The sequence below is a fragment of the Myzus persicae genome, unplaced genomic scaffold (assembly GCF_001856785.1).
Source record: "Myzus persicae strain clone G006 unplaced genomic scaffold, MPER_G0061.0, whole genome shotgun sequence".
Taxonomy (NCBI): Eukaryota; Metazoa; Arthropoda; class Insecta; order Hemiptera; family Aphididae; genus Myzus; species Myzus persicae.
In genome coordinates, this window is record NW_019100471.1 from 171,825 (window position 1) to 193,129 (window position 21,305).

The 21,305-nt window shown below is 32.3% G+C and overlaps 1 protein-coding gene across 3 annotated transcripts; it reads left to right on the plus strand.

The window, feature by feature from the left end:
* The first annotated feature begins 12,561 nt into the window (after positions 1 to 12,561).
* Positions 12,562 to 13,647, plus strand: LOC111026427. Of its 3 annotated transcripts, none has more exons than XM_022304536.1 (2): positions 12,562 to 13,080; positions 13,171 to 13,647. In XM_022304536.1, the coding sequence occupies exon 2, from the start codon at positions 13,185 to 13,187 to the stop codon at positions 13,473 to 13,475; it is 291 nt and encodes a 96-aa protein (XP_022160228.1). In that variant the 5' UTR covers positions 12,562 to 13,080; positions 13,171 to 13,184; the 3' UTR covers positions 13,476 to 13,647. The 3 variants fall into 3 exon arrangements, with proteins under 3 accessions (XP_022160228.1, XP_022160221.1, XP_022160213.1); XM_022304529.1 differs by having other exon boundaries at positions 12,565 to 13,080; positions 13,143 to 13,646; XM_022304521.1 differs by having other exon boundaries at positions 12,565 to 12,843; positions 12,909 to 13,646.
* The last annotated feature ends 7,658 nt before the right edge of the window (positions 13,648 to 21,305 follow it).

Sequence of the window (21,305 nt, forward strand, 5' to 3'; positions counted from 1 at the left end):
GTGTGTATATACATATAACTGCTATCGGTCAAAAATCACCTGCTGCTCGCCAGCACGATAATAATATAATATATAAACGCACACGCGGGACACTCGTATAATACGTGCCTACATAGGTACCACGTCATATGTACCGTAGGTACCTGTGTACAGGTATATACAGGTATATAGTTATTGAAACCCATCGAAGTGACTGGTCGTCGAATGTGTCGGACAGACGTCCAGCTGCCGTCTCCGGGGCCGGAGCTTATAGGTGGGTATAATAATAATATCATACATAGGTAGTTCATTATTACACATTTTTTTCGCCCCTTTAACGTTCGTAATAATAATAATAATAATAATAATAATAATAATATACTTATATACGAGGAATATATTTTATATACCTAATATATAATAATATGACGTGTATGCGACCGGCATTAATTTTAACAGATAAGAATCGTATATACGTCCGCGCCAACGTGCAGTGTGATGTGTGTCTATGTAGCGTATTGCGGAAACGTAACGTCCTAATAACTGGTTTATATATTATTATTATTATTATTATTATTACTATATTGTAAGTACATAAGATGTATATATACCGCGTTTATGGCTGACCAGCTGTAGGTCGGACTGGTCAGAACACAAAAACGCTCGAGACGATATTAGGTACGCGATATATATGAAATTGTATATGACCATATTTACTGTATACAGAGTGATTCGGCAAGTATGCTCACCCCCATTGTGCCCTTTAACGATACATTTATTAAAATACTGATTTTTGGAATTTTTAAATTTACTCTAAGACAATTTTTTTTTGAATTCTTGAGGTGTACTGTATTACTTAAGGAGTGCAATGTGGAGATACAAACTTATGTTTTTCAAATGACTAATTGGAAATTCGAATGAGTGCCTGATTCCTTAACTATTAAATTTGTTTGTACAAAGGATAATATAGTTCTTAAAATGGTCTTTCAAAAATACAAAAAGACGTATTATTGGAATGAGTATTTATTAAGCTTTGGGCATTTTTACAAACTATTAATGTTGATATGTTAACTACAAGAATTTTCAAACCACCATAGCCCCCATTTCTCATGAGCCCATTATCATTGACCTTTTATTCTTAGAACATGCAAATAAATGTAAAATAACTCAAAAACTACTCATACGACTCAAGAATTTGAATTTGAATTTTTTTTTCTACTTAAAAATTCCAAAAATCAGATTTGAAATAACTGCATTATTGAAGAAGAAGAAAATCAGGTAAGCTTGCTTGGTGAATCACTGTGTATAATATACCACACATAATATATATCATGATAATAGTTACAGGTACCTATCTAGTTTATGGACGATTTGAAATTATTTTCATAATGAACTAAAGTAACAAATTTTACGACGCGTCAGTTGAAAAACCCATACACTAATAATGTCGTAATGATATTATATAGATGTGTCGTGACTGGGACGTATTTTATTATACTTAAAAAAAATAATAATAGTATAATAAACTTAACAGTTACACTTACCTAAAATGTGCACAATAATTATATTATAAATCGCATTCTAAATAAGTTGATATATCATATATTATAGGTACTAAATTATAATAACATTAGTACTTTTATACTTTCGAACACAAAACACAGCTGATAATTATAATATTATGTTTATTGACGTACCTGTTATGTATTGAAAAATATACAATTGTATAATATTATGCACACTAAAACTTACTTCTGGAAACAAAATAAATGTTTAATAAATAATCTATTAAAGTACTATACATAGTTATATATTTGGCATTGTAAACAATTAAAAATTAAAAGTGTAAGAGTGAACATCGCATTTTGGTTTTCTGAAAATAATGATATTTTTAATTTGGTCTCCGATTATAAACATCACTTTATGTGTGCGCTTTTATAAAAACTATGTTCTCTCAAATTAATCTGTGTAATAAAAGGACTTAACGGACGAGGCTAGGTTTGCATATAACCTGGCTTATGTTAAAACAAACCCATTGGTTTGTCTCAGCTAATCTAACCGGCCAACTCTTAAGCATATAATTATATTATTATTAACACTAGCGTTTTATTTAATAAAAATTTTAATTTATTCCGTGAATGTTTATTTAATAAAAAGCAACAAATATAATGGATTTATATAGGAATATTATGTATAAATATAATAAAAAACGATATAATACACATACATAATATTACCACGTGGTATGATGACCGGCGAGTACAATTATTTGCTCTAACACAAATTAATTTACATAAAAATCTGTCGTATATTGGATAAAGCACTTAGTACCTATCATACATGTGCAGCGGTTCACACTACTCTTCGATATCTCTAAGAAGAAATTTTCACAGAATGGCTCAAGTAGTTTTTGAGTTTATGAGCGACAAACATACATTCAACTCTAGTATTAGTTTTAAAATATAATTTCTTTACTCGAGGCCACAAACTCAGCGATTTGATGCATGCTCTTACTTCATCTGCTCGAGTAATACATGGCAACCGTTTACCGTTTATAAAATCTATTTATACATTTCATAATATTTATATAGATATTATAATAGCTATATCAAATTAACTTCCCTGCAGGAACAAACGCACAGTTTCGCAGAATTTACGAACCCACAATAACATAGGAAATAAAAGTCTGGACCCCCTTGAATGCTATATATGACTATGTAGATATCTTGTTTTCTGCTGCAACTTGATTGGGGTCGCTATCCTCGACATCTATATCAATCTAAAAAAATACAAACAACACGTTTAATTTTCAGTTATAAATCACTCACAAGTGAATTTCCTAAATATACTCAATACTCTCTTCCCTCGATGTATATTATTGTACTTATTGTACTTAATTATATTCACCATCACCATTACAGTGAATGATTTTTCTATTTGTTTGGATTCACCGTAAAAATTGACCACTGAGATGCAGTGATTACCTGGTCTACCTGGATACTGAGGGAAGTTCCGTTGACCTGACCCATTGTTCTGATTGCATTACATTCTTTTTTTGAAATGGTTGGTATTTATTTTTATGATTTTATATAATATCATACATATATTTATAAATTATGTTTTATACTAAAAAAATATACCTATATCAATATAAATTTATAATAATCGTACAAGAGAAATACCCGTGCCGGTTAAACAACCATTATTATTTTTAACTTTGCCACCATCATATGCAATATATTTTCGGAGATTTCAAATCAATGAAATTCTTGTCTCTAAGAAATCTGAATGATGAATGAGAACATCAAAATAACGTCCAGTTATTATTATAATAATATGAATATTCAGTAAATTTATGATTATGTGTTATTGAAGGTTACCATCATAAAATCAGTGAATAAAATATTTAAATATTTTTTAAAATAAAATATATCTGTATATATAAAAAGACTTGTATACTATATAGGTATGCATTCTTTTAATAGCCACGGTGTCCACAGGGAGGAGTATCAATTTGGAATATTGAGGAGTATCAATATTGATATTGGCCAAATAATTGGGAATTCAATTTTTTATCCGAGTACCAACGAAATCAAGCATCTTAAGTACGACATCAAGACGTTTCTTAGGCCATTTTGATGAGAAACTAATAGTAGTGATTAGCTGCACATCTAGAATCTTGACCTCATGTTTTATAGAGGATAATGGATTATGTTTTCTAAGTATATAGTGCAAGTTTTTATATACAGATTATTTATATTAAGCAAATTAAATTATTCAAACATTTTTTGTTGGGTATCTTAAATTTTGATTACGCCAAACAACTCTCACAATAGTATTTTGGTATTTTTGAAGCCGCATAATTAATATAGTACAACAGTCGCATAAAGCAGCAACAATTCGCAGAGTCTGACACGAATGACCAGTTAACGGTATAATCCGTAAATCGTTACAATTACCCCTCTATATCATTAATATTATTCGCGATGAAGCGATTTCGCGAACACGAAGGGCTACAGAATAATTGAAGACAAACAGTGCCAGACGTCTTCTAATACGCGGATAATACAGTAATATATTATCCTAACCATTTTGAACTATTCGTAAACGAACAACTGCCAACGAGTACCTACGTGGCTACGTTGTATACAATTATTATTATACTTAAGTGACGAACATAATGTGTATCATTATTTAATATTAATATTTATTTTCGTAACGCCCCGAAGTCAAAATTATTAAGAGTTGTAAATTACACAATCCATTACATAGCATTTAGCAATAAATAAATAAATAAATAGCTGCCGTACGAGAACACGCTAAACATATACACTCTATAATGACATAATTTGATAGCCATTCTTCACTGAGACGACGTATATAATAACATAGATCTATTAAGTTTAATAAAATGTTATGTTGAAGAAGAAAAAAAGCGATTAGCTCATTAGAGTTCGTTAGCACGCACGGTCGAGGGGTAAATATAATAATAACAATACGAGAAAAATAAAATGGCGGTTGGTCTGTAAAAATCGGTGGATATTATAAGGAATGTGATATTAATCTGCGCAAGGAGTTCCGAACGATCGATAAGATTGTTTACAACAATTATTTTAGCTCAGAATTATTGTGAATTGATGTGTGCTTAAAATTATTTATTCAAATTTAGAGACAAAGTATGTATTAATATTCTCTAATGACGGATAAAAAACAACTATAGATAACTCAATGTTTTATTCTGAGAAAACTGATGTACCTATCCTTGTCGATGCTGCGGCTATCCACAATGTTTATATAAGATAATATAATAAAATATCTAAAAAAAGCTACACTCAAATCAAACTCGAGGATTTCGTATAGTATATACGGATACAACCGACGAGCTTAAAATCGACAATAATATAACTAAAAAAAAATTTAGAAATATATTTTTACATTTTTTAAAACTATGATGATCAGTAGAAATGCTAAGTCCAACTATATATTAATACTACTTGTGTTTTAATTTTACTAATATTTACGACAGTGGTGCGCGATCTGAAGGATAATTTAGCACCAAATGGAAAAGTTTCATATTAAAATATGTACAATATTATTTTGCTCTGTCAATAATCGTTTGAACGAAATACCACACGGTAGTGTCATATCTTAATTTTTGAGATAACAATAATTTATTTAATATATATATCGATATGGATGGATTTTTAATTAAACGACGTAATGATAGTTATTGAAAAAAAAAATTGAATACAATTCTCCCAAAATTAACGATTTTGTTTGTACGAACATAAATATTATACTCGTATAATATGTAATTATGTAATGTTGGTATGGATCCACAGAATAAATAAATTGGGAGATAAATCTAATTGGTAGATCTAAAAACGTTGGGCACCACTAGTTTACAAGTTTGAGAACCTAATCGTATAAAGATAACACGTAAAACGATTCCTTTGGTTATTACTATCATTATTAAATACAAAATTGAAAACAAATTTAAAAATATCACGACGAGTTAGTGGTATCGTTATGTAGAATCATTATATAATATACAGTTTGTAAAATATGAGTACTGCCATACTATATGTATAGACCAGAAACATTGATTCCGAAAAATCTCCGGTAACAAACCCGTATAACCTATAGTAAAAAAAAAACTCGTTAAATTCTCTTTGGTGAATATCGAAATTGGCAGAGGAAAAGCAATATTATGGAAATTAATTATTTATGGAACTGAGAAATTGACGAGGAACATAAATTAATTTTGTTTAGCACTCGTTCCGTGAAAATTATTTGTTTTAAAATGTTTAAATTCCTCTTAATTTCTCAATCGGAATGCAAACTAGGTATAATATCGTATTGGAAGCTTACCAAAATATTTTTACACAAAATACATAAATATTCAAGTATTTCATTTTATGTAGGTGTACTATCATGTCATCGTGGTACAATATTTAGTATTTACCAATAATATATTATGACAAGGTTTTTTTTAAAAAAAATATCGGTATAATATACTGGGTTATTCACCAAGCATGCTCACGCCCATTTTTTCCTTTAATAAAAATATTATTCGAATTCTGAATTTTGGAGTAATTAAATATAAACTGTGTGTACCATTTTTTCAAAATCTTAATTATTTTGTGCTTTATACCATCAAGAAGTGTTCCGTGGACATGTGTCCCAAACAAACTAATAAATGTAACAAATTAATAATTGGATAATGTTTTTGAAAATTGGACTTATCCAATTCAAAATCGAACTAGTAGTTTATCATTTATTAAAATGTTCGTTCTAAGCATAATAAACTAATATACTTGTACCATTTTTACAAATTATAGATATTGATCATAAAACTTGTAAATGAGCATAGTCCCCATGTCTTCCAGGCCCATTACCATCATGGACAGGCCTTTTATTCTTAGAACATACAATTAAATAACTTTAAAAGTACTCATACGTATTTTGATTCTCAAAGGTACGTCATCAAATTATTAGAACAATTGTCTGGAAAATTTACAGTCAAAAAGGGAGGAGGAGGGCTTCTCATTTGATAAACCGAAGTCTGTAGTCCCTCAGGATATTCCTCAAGTAATACGAAAAATTTCAAGAATTTTAAAATATATATATGGTCTTTAAGTATTCAAAAATTTCAAAAATTAGAATTCGAACAATTTCATTACATTAAAGGAAAACATAGGAGTGAATGTGGTTGGTGATTCACCCTATATAAACACCGACCACTATAGATAAGTTTTACATATTTTATTATATTATTATATTTATGTCCGCGCTACATAAGAATACCTACATACAAATTGCTACAGGTACCCATAAAATAATATGCGTGATGAAGGCACTTGAAAAATCGGATTGTGATTTTTCTCACTCGAGTCTCGACAAAAGTATGAAAACGACCTAACAATTTATATCGGTCTTGTGCAGTACACAGAAAGTCTGGAAGCCGAAAGATCAAATCGTTCGTTGTATAGGAATAATATAAGTATGATAATGTATAATATATATTGGACTTTGGCGAAAAAATCAAGTGTAACCGCCACATCTGGTCCCTAGGCTAAATACAGTGAAATTGAACTTGAAGAAGATTTTCAGACACAATATTGGAATACACGATACAATAGTATTATTTCTGCGTGAATAATTTTTCGAACTCACATTATTGTGGTTTTGATGGAAAAAAAATGTGGCAATGAGATATAAATTAAATTCATGCATAGGTATCCAAGTGATTATCTAATGCGGACACTTCTTCAACTATATTATAATGCAAATCAAGACTTGTCCATAACTTACAAACTTAATAATAAGTACCTATACTTAAGTACAGATTGTAAATAAGTTTTTATTTAATAAAAAAAAAACATTTAAGCTAAACTGTCTAAATAACCTAACCTGTTCATTACCTATATAAATGCTAAACCATAAACCTACATATTTATGCAACATATATATATACATAATATATATATACAACTATTAAGTGATGAAAGCAAAACATATTTTTTACGTCAGAACGCATCAATAATATATAAATATTCAAAATCGTTTGACGAGTATTTTTAAAGTCTCGATACGACAAAAATGGCTTAACATAATATAACATAAATATCGTATAAAATTATCCACACTTTACTCACAATACGAAATATACACAAAGTCAATAATATATAACACATTTATGGCTTAAAAATATATACTATGGAGTTATAATAATAATAATAATAATAATATTTTCTCGTCGGGGACAAATGGATCGAACGCGTAACGATCCGCTGGCTGCAGTCTACTATAACAATATAATATAAGTACTCGTTTTACGAACGAGCGCTGAAGGATAAAAAAAAAATTTGAAAAAAAACGAATTAATGAATTCGCACTCGATTTTATTTAAAAAATTGGCCGTTTCCAACGGACCGCGTGATCCGATCGTTTCGGACGGTTAACGCGACTACGACGCGATAATATTACAACACAACGACACGGAGATATAATTCGCGGAGATGTTTCGGGTGCAGTTATTTCGCAATAATATTATAAAATATATTTTATACACGCGTACTTCGATGTAATAATAATAATAACGACGACGACGACGACGATAACGGTATTATTCAGTCTCCGGTTCAATCGGCCGTCGAAAATGTCCTAAAATTTCCGGCACATTTCACGCTCCATAATAGTAATGTTATGATACAGCGTATAATGCACCGCCCAAAGTCTCACCCCGCACGATATCTGACTGACACATCTACAATAATATAAACTATATTTTATGTGTACGACCAGTCCATTTGACGGTACACTCGTCTTTGCGCTCTCGAAATTTGAATAATAATAAATACGATATCGTTTGCGAATCGAACATTATATCATCTTTCATCTAAAGTATTTTTTTTCGAATTAAAATATCATTCCCTACTTGCAGTATACGATTAGGTACTGTATGCACATGGCACACGCATAATATAAATGTACAGGGTGATTCGCCCCGGGCACACTCATTCGTGTTTTTTCTGCAATAAGTAATTCACGGTTATTCAAACTTTGATTTTTCGATTTTTTTTAATATACTCATGGGCCTTATGTTTTCAGACGCTTGAGATTCTTTTTTTACTCCTTAAGGAGTGTCATCAGTTCTTCGGTGGAGATATAAACTTCTATTCTTCAAATAAAAACTCCGGTTTTATACAGTACATTGTTTAATGAATAATTTTTCTGAAAATGTTGGAGTATTAAAATCAAAATTTAAACGAGTAATTTTTTGAGTTGTTTAATTTTGTTTACCTACTAATAGGATGATTATAGATCCATGTTAATTGGGTTTGAAAGGTATGAGGACTATTGTAATTTTAGAATTGAAGTAACTTATATTAATCTATCTGTATAGTATTTATAAAAATATAAAAAATGGTCCGATAAACTATCTACCTCTGATATTAATATATTTTATAGTTTCGTAAGATCATTTGTAAGTAAAATCATTTTAATACCACTGAAATATTTCAGGTTAAAATTATCCATATATAAGTAATTTGCTTTAAAAAGGGCGGGGGAGTTCTTATTTGAAAAACAGAGGTTTGTATCGGCACAAGAATTTGAAAACATGGTCATTAAGTAACCAGTATGTATAATTTAAAAATTCTAAGAGTCAAAATATGAATAAATCCATTATTAAATGGGGAAATAGGGGTGAGCGTGGACGGCGAGACACCTTATCGTATATTAGAATAATATATTGAAAGAAATAAAGACACGATCTGACGTATCATAAACATCACATCCATAATATTATAATAATATATTATACTGCACAAATGCGCATATTGTGTGTTAACCGCGTTATTTTGTCGCTGTCTGTTGGCACTTGAAATACATTTCAACCCCTTCGCCCGTCGCCGAGATTAAAGAAAAAGTATTGCTTTTCCGCTCTAACCACGCCTTTTGTTCTACGCTGCTACCGTCGAGAGTAGTGAGGTACTATTATATATATAATTTAATACAACTTTGTCGGTATATACACTACCATACACTACCTATATAAATGTATATTATCGGCCACACACTTTTATTCCGTTGAATAATTCATCTTGAAAACACACCACCGCAGCAGCAGCAGTAAGGTTTGCTCAGATGCACATCATCTCTCCGAGCACATGTATAATAATAATAATATATATAATATATTTTATAGGTACATGCTACCAGTAAGATATAATAATAATAATAATAATATACTTTTGGTGCTATATATGCTACATAAATATTATAAATATATATATATGAATTTAATTTGTGTATAAATAAATATCCACTTAAATGCAAATACACTAGACTAGCCTTAGTCAACTTTCGCTTATAATATGCCAAATTATTGTAGATGTCAGAGTGGACATTTTACATATATTGTTATATTATAGTTCTACTTACTTTTTATGAAACCACTACGTTTTTGAAAAAAATCTTATTTTTTTAATCCTTTGAGTCACACATTATTTTTTTTTTCACAAAATGAACAGAGAAATTGCATAGTACACATAATTTATTATTTGTTGTCAAATGATAACTAATTGATCTAGGACAGCGGTTCCCAACCCATAGGCCGCGGCCCACTTGTGGCCCTCGAGCAGTCTGGTACTGGACCGTGAACAGTATAAATATATAATATTTAATATTATATATATATTTAAAATAACATTATTACATATTTTTAATATATAGCTAATAATATTTCTGGTTATAATATTTACCAATATTATGTACACTCTGTAGTGTCAAATTAGTTTATAATTAACACTTAATATAAGAATAAACTGACTGTTGAAAGTGATTTAATTCTAAAAACATCCAGTTTTCATCCCGATCTTGATTCTCTCATAAAGAACACTTAATGTCAAAAATCTCATTAAATTGATTAACTTGTGATGAAGTTTAATAAAGTGTTTTTCATGACAGACAATTGATTTTTTAATTATTTTTAGTTCTAACAACTGACGTTTATATATATATATATATATATATGCATTCGTATATGGGTGAACTATTTGTGGGCTTCAAAGATTTTTTTACAAAATCGGTTGTCCCCAAAACTAAAGAGGTTGAGAACCGCTGATCTAGGATATTTTGAAACAATGAAAAAAATGTACCGTCTTGTCAACGTGTTTAGCCTACAATTAAGCCCCTCGAGTGAATCCTTTATTCTTGAAGCTAAAAATTCCGAATATTGACCGAGAAAACCGTGTGTAGTATATGGTACTAATGTGGTGTACAGACTTAGGTATATATATATATTATACATTTTTCACCATGTATATAAACCTACCTACTGCAGTGTTGTTTTAATTATAATAATTACAACCGACAATCGAGTCAGTAGGTCTCAAATTGTATAAATTAATAACATAATATTATGTTACTATATGTGCGGAATAATGGGCTATAGTGAACTTTAGTTCGAATAAAAACATAATTAAAATTATTTTTTTATCAAACATGATTTAATAGGTAGGACGAGTAGGGATATTAATAGGTTATTAAAATAATTGTAATGCATAAATATAATTATCATTATTCTTTATGGCTACGACTTGATTTTTTTTTATTAATTAGCTTTTAGTCACTAAGCATGGCATGGCACGGCAGCTCGACAATTATACAATCACACAATATCATACACTTATACTAGATAGGCTTATGACGAACATAAAAGGAAAATACGATATGCAGAGATATTAGACAGTAAAAAGTATAAAAAAAATGTACGAAAATAATATTAACAACATTCAATTACGAAATCAGGTTTCATTATAAGTCAATTATTTTTTAATGACCATTTCAGATTTAATATTGAGCATAGAAGAGATATTGAGGTGAATGTTTAGAGACTTTAGGTAGCTGAACAGATTTACGCTTAGAATATAATGATGAACAGTCACGCCTACAACTTGGAACGGTGTATCGCAGTTATTTTACCAACTATATTTATAGGTACCGGACACGTTTTCTTTTGAAATTTTTTGTTTTTTCCTTAACTATTAACAATAGTTAGGTATACCTACTGAAAACGATGGTGAAGTCAGAACATAAGTAACTTCTTTTATTATCTTTAGGGTTACTTCAGTTTTCAAGCAAAAACAGTGATTTTTAAAATTAGATGATCCGTGCAGCGGATAAGTCATATAATGTCAACAATCAGTATTGCTTAACTTATTATAGGTGTTGAAAATTATATTAAATAAAAAAAAATGTTTTTTTGTTTCTTTTAAATCGTGATGTTTTAGATTTAAAATTATTGTCAGCGATTATTTTAATATTTTGTGGGTTTTCTATATTTTCCGGGGCTCTGAAAAAAGCACGTTTTCCCCAAAATAGTCTAAAATTTAAATACAATCACATAAAAAATCATGTTCAATAAATGGAAACTTAATTGTTAATTATATTTGTAAATCTATATTATATGTAGGTACAACGATAATTTGATAAATTGTAATGAACATTGGTCGGTAGGTACTAGAATAGTCAATATAACATTATAATATTTATACCACGTCGGCATTTCAAATGAAATGAAATAACATTCCAGTCACATTTGGGTTATTCAAATAAAGTAATTTTAGTATTATTTTAAGTACATACTTTCGCAATATTTTCCGCAAAGAAATCTGGGTTTGTACTTTGTATAGTGGTAGTTTTTTTTTATAGTGACCTATATTTTTAATTTGGTATGCGCTGAAACGGAATATTTTTATTTCGACGTATAAATGATGATGTGAATAAATTAAATTAATCATATTAAATATTTGTAATCATCTTCGAAAGTTTAGACGAGCGGTGTTGGACTGCAGAGACACAGAGTACATAATATACATATAACACTGCAATATTTTGAGGGGTATTTCCCCCCTGCCTTCCCCTTTGACTGTTTTCAGTTAAACGCTTCCTATACTCTCGTCTTCCTGCCGTCCTCGCAGTCGCTATCAGCTGATAATAATTTAATTGATTGATTAATTAATATTATTTTAGGTACCTATACGTACACAATATGCTGCGGTAAGCTATGCAGTCGACCGTCGTCCGTTTGCACAACAATCAAAGATCACACGCCGCAACGGGGCAACGGGGAAAATAACAACTTGTATAATATTTTACAAACTGTTTGTAATAATAACACAATAAGCGTTACAGCCAAGTCGAACGTTATTTTACATCGTATAATTACGAGCAAAGCTCATCGATCGATCGACTGCAGCTTGGCGATCAATCAGCAGCGATAGTCGTACAAGGTGGTCGTAGTCGTAACCGGAAACGTTTTTATTTCGTGCTGCAATCTGTACATAATATACACGCGTAAGTGCCTACCTGTCGGTATAATAAAATAATATTTTATTATTATTTCATAAATCACATCGCAGCGAGTGATAGCCTGCAGTATAATAGTAATCGAATCACCGTCGCCGTCGCCGAGCTGTAAGCGTCGATTCCGTTATTATACAGTCGTATAATAGCTATACCTAGGTAGACCCAGTTGCTGGCCGCACGCGCATAATCGTCCGTAAATACTGTATACCAATACTGACCAGCTAGGTAATAACCGTACACTTACGACCGCAATACTCTAATAATATATAACAATAATAATAATTTAGTGTTGTGATATACGTCGCCATCGTATAGTCCATCGCCCCGTCATGGATAAACGCGATTTGACCGACGACGTGACGAACTCGCCGGACCGCAAACAACCTCTGAAGACGACCGTGAGCATGCCGATCCTCGGGCAGAGGAACAACGACGAAAACCGGCGCGAGAGGCGTCAGCTGATCGGAAAAACGGAAGAGATGTCCTCACTTCCGGACGGCGGAGACGACGACGATCTGCCGAGGCCTGCTCTGACCAAGTCGACGAGTTGCTACTACGTGCAGCAGACGGGCGCACAACCGTCGGCCGACTGCAAACCGCCCCGAGCCGACGACCAATGACGAGACTTTTGACGGCGACCAGTCCACATTATAACACAATACGTATTTAGGTATATATTGTATAACGGTGTAATATTGTAATGTATTGACAACGAGAGAAAATAGTTGTATAATAATATATACTTTTCTGCCCGAAAGCGAGGTTCAACGGATATGTTGTTTTTTATTTCCGGGCTCCAGTTTTCCGACACTATAAATATATCTTACAACCGTCGACGGACGACAATCGTCAGGATGTATACCTATACGTATAATAGTTACTCCGCCAATTTCGAATTCTGCAAGTTCTTCCACGCAAATTATAGTTCGCACACGATTCGCACGAATTTTCACGACCGTTCCCCTTGACATTTGTACGGAATCGGTTTATGCGCGGGAAATTCAACTTTCTATTGGTTGGGTGTCGAGAAAAGCGTGAATTGAATTTTCAGGGCCAACCGACGACGTTAAAACCAGAGCAGCGGTCTCCCAAATCGCGTGCCATTTAATTTACATGGACAAATTGGCTATATTTGAAATAGTGAGAGACGTGCGTACCATCGGGTTTGTGGAGAGTACGTTTTTTATTTTATACAACACGAGTAATACGAGTCCGGCCTATGTAAGTATCATAGACAGTCCATAATAAGTACCGATTGCGCTCTATATTGTTGTAACTATATGGGCGGGGAGGGTGTTTGAGGGCTTAGCCGTAAAATACAATATTTTTTCTCCCAAAAACAACAATTATTGCGTATATATTGCCTATAGTTGTAGCCCATGGTTCGAAATATTATTGTATCTTATTCACGATGTCCTCGCAATATTTCACGTTTAATATAACAATTTTCATCAGTGGTGCAGCTTAGCAGTACGGCTAGGTTATTGACGATGGCACGGAGTGTACCGAAAAGCATAATAAATAATATTTCATGTTTGTGTGATAGAGCAATGACAAGTGAGACGTCCCATTTTACCGGCGCCACCAGCGCGTACGATAACATATTATACGTATACCGATAACATCATTTTGGCAGCTTGCGACGTAGTCAGACTGCCAGAGAATGTACCTTTATATGCTTGTATAACGACTTTGCAAGTATTATGTTATAGTCAAATTTAAATATAATTATAATAACGATTTTAAAAAAATATATATATTTGTTTTTTTTTGCGATTTATCCCATAAAAGGTCGGTATATGCAGTGTGTCGACAAAAACAACATGGTACTCCCTATGACTATCGATTACTTGCATTACTAAAAGGGTCCTATACATATTTTTTATTTTCGGGCATGAGACTAAACTATTGGATCATAAATTCCTATAACTTACGATTGTTCAACTCTTGTAATTTGCTCATGCTTTTTTTGTGTACCCATACCCTGTTTTTGCAGACACACGGTATGGTTTTGTAATTTCCAATATTGTCAACACTACTAGGTAAGTAATTGTGTTGCTATTAAAAAAAACCAAATCGAATCATAAACAAAGTTTTTCTCATTAAATCTTATATTCACCTAAATCAATAGTTCTCAACTGGGTATGACGTTTCGTCCAAGGGTGACATGGGCTATAGGGGTAAAATAAAATACCCACAAGAAAAGGAAAAAAATTAAATAATTATTAATTTTTCGATTAAAATCGTATAGTTGCATCCAACATAATAATTTATAGGTATAATAATAGAAACATAATATTATACTTTATACACCTATTCATTTTTAATTTTTTTTTAGTACGTCAATTACATATGTTTATTGAATGTTGAATTCGAATAAAGTGTATAATTATCTGTTTTTTTATGTTGGTACTGTAATTGTTTTGAATAAAATGAAAATCGCTCGTATTTTCCTTCTAAATTGAACAATTTAAATTATTGTTTAATATATTTATGTTAGGACAATGAAGTGTTGGATACTAGTGGCTAAGGGTGATATGAAACAAAAAAGGCTGAGCACCACTGACTTACATACTATTATTATTATTATAATTATATTCTACCGATGAGCACTTGACATGTGAAATGTAGAATAAAATAAATTAAATTATATATTATAATAGGTGGCAATATAATGTATTAATAATATGATTACCATACACCGATAACGTTTATAATAATGATTATTAATGTTTAGTAGGCACCTATAATATAGGTTACTCCATTATATTATTACTTTCGTTATACTATGACGTGTGTAATGAGTATTTTACAATTATAAGTAGTTATTCCTCTCAATAATGTTGATAAAATTAGAATATTTCTGTTGTAATCATAATATTATATTGGTACACATTGATCCGCGGTTATCGGCGAGTAAGAATCAAATGTTTTTTTTTACCTAGGTACATACATTTAATCAAATCAATAAATTATATAATTAAATCATTATTTGGTTTAGTATTTACAGTGCTATTACATTTAACAATGTTTAATGAAATGTCTTATAAGTTATACGTAATATTATAATGACATGTAAACGCAATAAATGTTTCGGCATCATTATATTATTATAACAGATACCTGTGTATTGGTAATAAATCTTGAATATTAATTGTGTTAATTTTTTTTTAAAGATTTAATGACGGAATCTTTTAATCTATAAAAACTAGGATTCTACATTCCCTCACAAGTTTGGTATGCTAAGGGAGTGGGTGCGTGACATTTTATTGTTTTGCAGTAAATTTCATTCAAGTGTCTTCGCTGAACACTGACAGCATTTATTTAAATTTTCCTAAAATAGCATGCTACTCATTCAGCACTCTTTCCTGGGTACGCCACTGCTCTGTGCAGGTGTAGGTACCTACAATACAGTTGTATTGTGAAGCCCGCGGTATATAAATACAAAATTAAAATAGAATACTCACCTAAATAACATTATACTGCAAAATACCAACTATATCATATACTTTATATTTTAATTTTTTTTTTTTAAACATCACGTTGCAGCGATCAACGTAGAATAAAATGAATTATAGGGCAAGAGGAATGAGGACGTTATGCATTTATTCAAAATGAACCCCTGCATACTTTAAAAGTTTTACGTACTCGATAAGGGATACAAACAAAATATGTTTAATACATTCAAAACATCATATGAATGTATTTTGTCAGCAGATCCAAAATAAAAAAAAATTGTTTATACTTATATTTATTAATATTTGAATGTTCGTTTACAATCCTCCATCTCTCATACATAACTATAACCGCACATAGGTAGATACAGCACACGTGATGTAGTTTTCATTTTCTTCTGGTAAAAGCTCATTAGTGTGTGTGTGCGTCTGTTTTCGCATGGTCTGGTATAAAGGCAATGGAGTATAAAATAATAATATAAGAACATATAGGTTTTGACATCATATAGGTGCAGTTTTACGATATTATATTGAGCCCTACAAAAAATGTTCTCCACTTAAAAACGCAGATTTATTTAAATTTGTATCAATTTACAAGCCGAAAGCTAGCTATTACACCGATGATCAAGCGCACACACAATGCAGTGTAATTTCGTCATTATATTTTTAAGATTTTATTTTATTGAATTGTGTTCCTACGAAGTTAATAGTTAATACATTTTTTTAAATATATTCTGAAATAAGTATATATAGTGTATACAATATAATTATTTTCCTCGCGCGTTTTACTGCAAATTAACACAAATAGCAATGCTGCACAGTATACGTCTATAATACCTAATGCATACTAAGCAATGATGAAAATCGAAGTCTCTTTCGCAGAGATTATTCGTCAAGGCGAAGCGGTTGGTGCGTGCAGGGCAGCAGGTTAGTTGACAAAAAAGTTAAACAATATCATATTATAGGTACGTACGTCAGTCATATAACAATGACGACGATATCATAATAATTTAACATAATAATATGTAACACACATTTTTTATATATATATATATTTTTTTTTATCACAATAGATGCGGAAAAAAATTATATCTTACACGTACCCGCATGTACAATAATAATATAATACTAAACCCACGCGCAGACGATCCGAGGACGTGCGCAGCTCAGACGGACGTACGCGAGACGAGCATCGAACCGGTCGTTTGGAAAGTGAAATACGACCGACTTCGGAGGTTAGGCAGCAGCCAAACATATATACTATATAATAATAATAATAATAATAGTAATAATAATAATAATAATAATAATAATAATAATAATGATAATAATAATACGACATCATGTGCCTATATAATATTATTATTATCATATTATGTACAACTACGAGTGTACGCGCACGTAAGCTGCAGCAGTGAGCACCGTGTACCTACCCATCGCGTCTCTCCCCGGCTCTGCGGCGTGTAGGCAGGTGTAGGTACCTACCCATATAATAATATGAGCTTTTAGTATTCCGTCGTCGTGAGTCCCATTCGGCGGGACCGGTAGTCGCCGGCCGTTTGTGCGTCTGCTGCAGCCTACGTAAACGCGCGTACCAAGTTTATGTACCTACCTACCTACCTATAATAATATAATATTTACGTGACCGCAATGACAGAACCGGATCGGACCGGGCACGTACGCGAGAGCACATAGAAGCGTAGCACCGCGACGTGTATGCAGACACATGGCTAGGTATGGGTATGCGCCATAGTGCGAGTGTGTGTGTGAAGGCAGATAAGTAGCCAAGTATAGGTACCTATACTCACACGAGTCAAGTGTGTGCATGTGTGTGTGTGTGTGTGTGTGTGTGTGTGTGTGTGTGTGTGTGTGTGTGAAGATAGGTAGCCAGATACCTAGCTATATAATAATAATAAGTGATGTACGAGACAAACTCGAATGCCATACGCGTATGCCGTATATATATATATTTATTTTATTATTTGGCGCATATACCACGTCCTATCCGCGGTTATCAGCAGCTGCTATCACGTATACAAGTTTCGTCCTGTTGGACGTCGGCCAACAGGTGAGCATAAATAATATAATAACATTTAAATTGCTATTATAATAATATCGCTGTTGTTATAATATTATAGGTATATACCTTTTATTAGGTATTATATTGCACGAGCGCGCATCATAATAATATAATAATAAATAGTGTTGTTCCCTCCCCTCACCCCATCAACACGTCGCCGAACCATAGATCCTGAACTCGACGTGTCTTCCACACACGAGCCCTCGCCGAATATATTATAATATAATATTATGTTATTATAATAGCGGTGTCAAATATGCGCGCGTCGGGACCAGATATAAGACGATTGAAACCGTTTAACGTAACGATTTTCGTGAAATTTATAGCCACATCCGGTCGAACTATATATGAGTATAATATATAAGTATAAACAATTGTACAATATACGTGCCTCCCACCCCCAATAGGGAAAAGTGCAACAAAATATATCCGAATTTAAATTTATCTCATACCTAAATAATAATGCATGTGACTAGGTGAGTCGACCTGCTATGAGATGTCAAAAATATAATGAGTTAAATGCTTAAATGAGATTATTTATTTCGTTGATTAGAGTACGCAATTAACCTCACAACTTCACAAGGTACATAATACTAATTATATACACTAAGATGCGGACAAATATGAAATAGACCAGAAATATATTATTTAGGCGTATCCGAGAGATTATTAATATACATAAATCTTTGACTTATTTCCCTGTAATATTAAACATATTCAAAAAATTCATCATCAATAAACAACATAATATAGTATTATAGTGTCTACTCTTACCAATGCCTTACGACACTCAAATACACCTCCTGGCAATCACCTTTTTAAAATACCCAACCATATCAACCAAAACAGGAAGTTCCGGGAAGGTAAAATTACTGTTTCCTGATAAGAAGATCCGATCAAGAACAAATCATTAATGATTTGTTGTTACGGTATTACAGTTAAAATAAAATTATTGTATACTAAGCGTAGTTTGCGTATATCTGATTAGCGTGAGCAAACTATAATATGGTAGTAGGATGTGCGGCTGATAAAATGTGCCCCACGAAAATATACACGCCAATTAATAAATGATCATACCTCACATGCCCTAAAAAGTTCAAATATTTATGATAACTATTTGCATATCATCACTGCATCTTGTATTACCTACCTAAATAAAATAATAAGTTTTTGATAACATGTTTATTGAATAATATTTACAATTTTATAATTAAGTGCCGTGAACATAGATCGTACCATTCCTATAGCTGTTAATTTTATTATTTTTTCATTCTGAAAAGTATTATTTTTGGAACTTGGTTCATAAATATTACGCTTCTGTCCCAGACCCGCAGGGTATGCCAGCGCACACTATGGTCTATGAGGCATAAGTACTCTGGGCGCACGCCCATTTAACACGGATACAGGGGCGTCATTTCAATATTTGATAGGGTAGGGCACAATAATGACTGGCCCTATAACTTTAACACTTTTAAGTATATATAAAAAAAGAGCTCGCTTCGCTCGCTACCTAGCCCAATTTTTATTTCAAATATTATTTTTATACTTTATAATTTATAAAACACAAACTGTAGCCGCTTTTATTAACATATTACTTATTAAAACATAAATACCTAATCTTAACTCACATCAACATATTATTATAATCTTCAATGTAGTTTACTCTGAAAACCAAATAATTAATAATATTTGTATAATATTAATGATAGATTCCCAATGAAATATGCATTAAAGTACCAAAACTGTGGCACTGTTTCACTAAGACACTAGAGCCCTGCACGGGCCTAACTTTTGAAGTCCAAGCCCGTCCAAAATACAATTTTACTAATGATACCCGGCCCGGCCCGATTTGTTTCACTTGGATATACAGTCAGGCCTGGCCCGGCCCGATTAATTTCTTTTAAATATACAAGTGAAGGACCAGGCCCAGCACGAACCCGATTTCGGTGACACCAAGCACGGCCCGGCCCGGGCCAACCAGGGGACAAGCCGGGCCAACCAGGCCCATGCAGGGCTCCATAAGACACTAGGTACTTAAAAAATTAATTATTAGTCAAACACAGTACACAGTACACACTAACCTAACCTAACCTAAGTCAAATTAAATTCATAATGAAAAATCCAACAATCGTTAGTCATTAGAAAACCCGGCCCGCTTAGACCACCGTGGGCCACCGGCCCATTTGGCTACTTTAAAATCTAGGGTTGGACAAATGCATACTCTTGCCCTCCCCCCAAATGACGCCCCTGCACGGATACCTATTATATTATAATGGTCATTGTATTATACTACTTCTAATACTTTCGATAATACTATTGTATGTCGATTCGTCAGTGAGCCGTGCAGACGATGCGACTAATCGACATTATAAACAATTATATTATATTGAAGAAGAAATGTGTCGGATAAAATATTTTTATAATATATATAAGCGAAAACCTTGCCGTGGTAATGACAATATGACATATATATGCGTGTATAAAATACGTAATGGGCGGGTGTGGAGTCCGTTGGCGAGCGAAACTTTAAAAAAAAAAAACTTGCCAAAGGAAAAATGAGAGGCGCGTTTGCCCGACAGCGATTTCTCAGTATACTCGCCCCACGCCCACTTCTGCTTCACGCATTTCCAAAGTACTGATAATGCAATCAACGCGGTGCGCACGCACAATGAGCGACTGATTATTATTATATGTATTATAATCATTATTGTAATCATAAAAACTCTCACGGTGCGATGAAAAGTTTAAAAATAAAAAAATAAATGTTTGGAAGTAGCGATAATAGTATGTATGTACATAGTAGTCCCTCCCTCGCACCCCTAGAGCGAACCCGGTCGGGGTTTTCAATAGATCACTGATTTCCACACGGACAGCCCTCAACCGTCGACAGTCATCACGGATTATTTATTGGAGTT

Excerpts from the sequence above, each read along its gene's own strand:
- LOC111026427 (XM_022304536.1), top strand. The coding sequence starts at position 13,185 with ATGGATAAACGCGATTTGACCGACGACGTGACGAACTCGCCGGACCGC.